The following is a 404-nucleotide window of genomic DNA, read 5'->3' as shown; positions in this document are numbered from 1 at the left end:
CACAGATCCCTTCTCTGCGTGCCGACTCAAGAAAGGTTGCAATGCCGTAATTTCCATAATCTGAGTCCGAATGGAAGACTCCGATCCAGGTCCAGTCAAAGTGTTTCACCAGTTTGGCCATTGCAGCGGCTTGGTAATAATCACTGGGAATCGTTCTGAAAAAAGTCGGATACTCGTGTTTATCAGACAGGCAGGCACAGGTGGCAAAGTGGCTGACCTGCAGGAGAAAAGATAAAGAAAAAGATGTGAAAGAGGATATGCATATTAGAGTTTCTGTTTGCAATGAATTAGCTTTTTCCTACCAGAGGGATATTGAAAGACCCGATGACGCGTGACATGCTGATGGATGGAGTGGACGCAGAGTCTCCCACAGCAGCCACCACCACTCCAGAGTGAGAACAGTT

General features: G+C 47.0%; 1 protein-coding gene across 1 annotated transcript; it reads right to left on the bottom strand.

The window, feature by feature from the left end:
• Positions 1-3: 3 nt before the first annotated feature.
• LOC106944341 (vomeronasal type-2 receptor 1) lies at positions 4-398 on the bottom strand (the record flags this gene model as incomplete). The annotated part of the gene is made up of 2 exons (XM_015027486.1): positions 303-398; positions 4-217 (listed from the first exon to the last, which is right to left on the bottom strand). Coding segments are annotated over exons 1-2 (250 nt in total), but the record flags the coding sequence as incomplete, so codon positions are not given.
• Between the last annotated feature and the right edge of the window lie 6 nt (positions 399-404).

The sequence above is a fragment of the Poecilia latipinna genome, unplaced genomic scaffold, assembly GCF_001443285.1.
Source record: "Poecilia latipinna isolate Pla-1442-1.1 unplaced genomic scaffold, P_latipinna-1.0 Scaffold8183, whole genome shotgun sequence".
NCBI classification, from domain to species: domain Eukaryota; kingdom Metazoa; phylum Chordata; class Actinopteri; order Cyprinodontiformes; family Poeciliidae; genus Poecilia; species Poecilia latipinna.
Note: the sequence above shows the minus strand (reverse complement) of the source record. Positions and strands in the feature narration are given on the sequence as shown.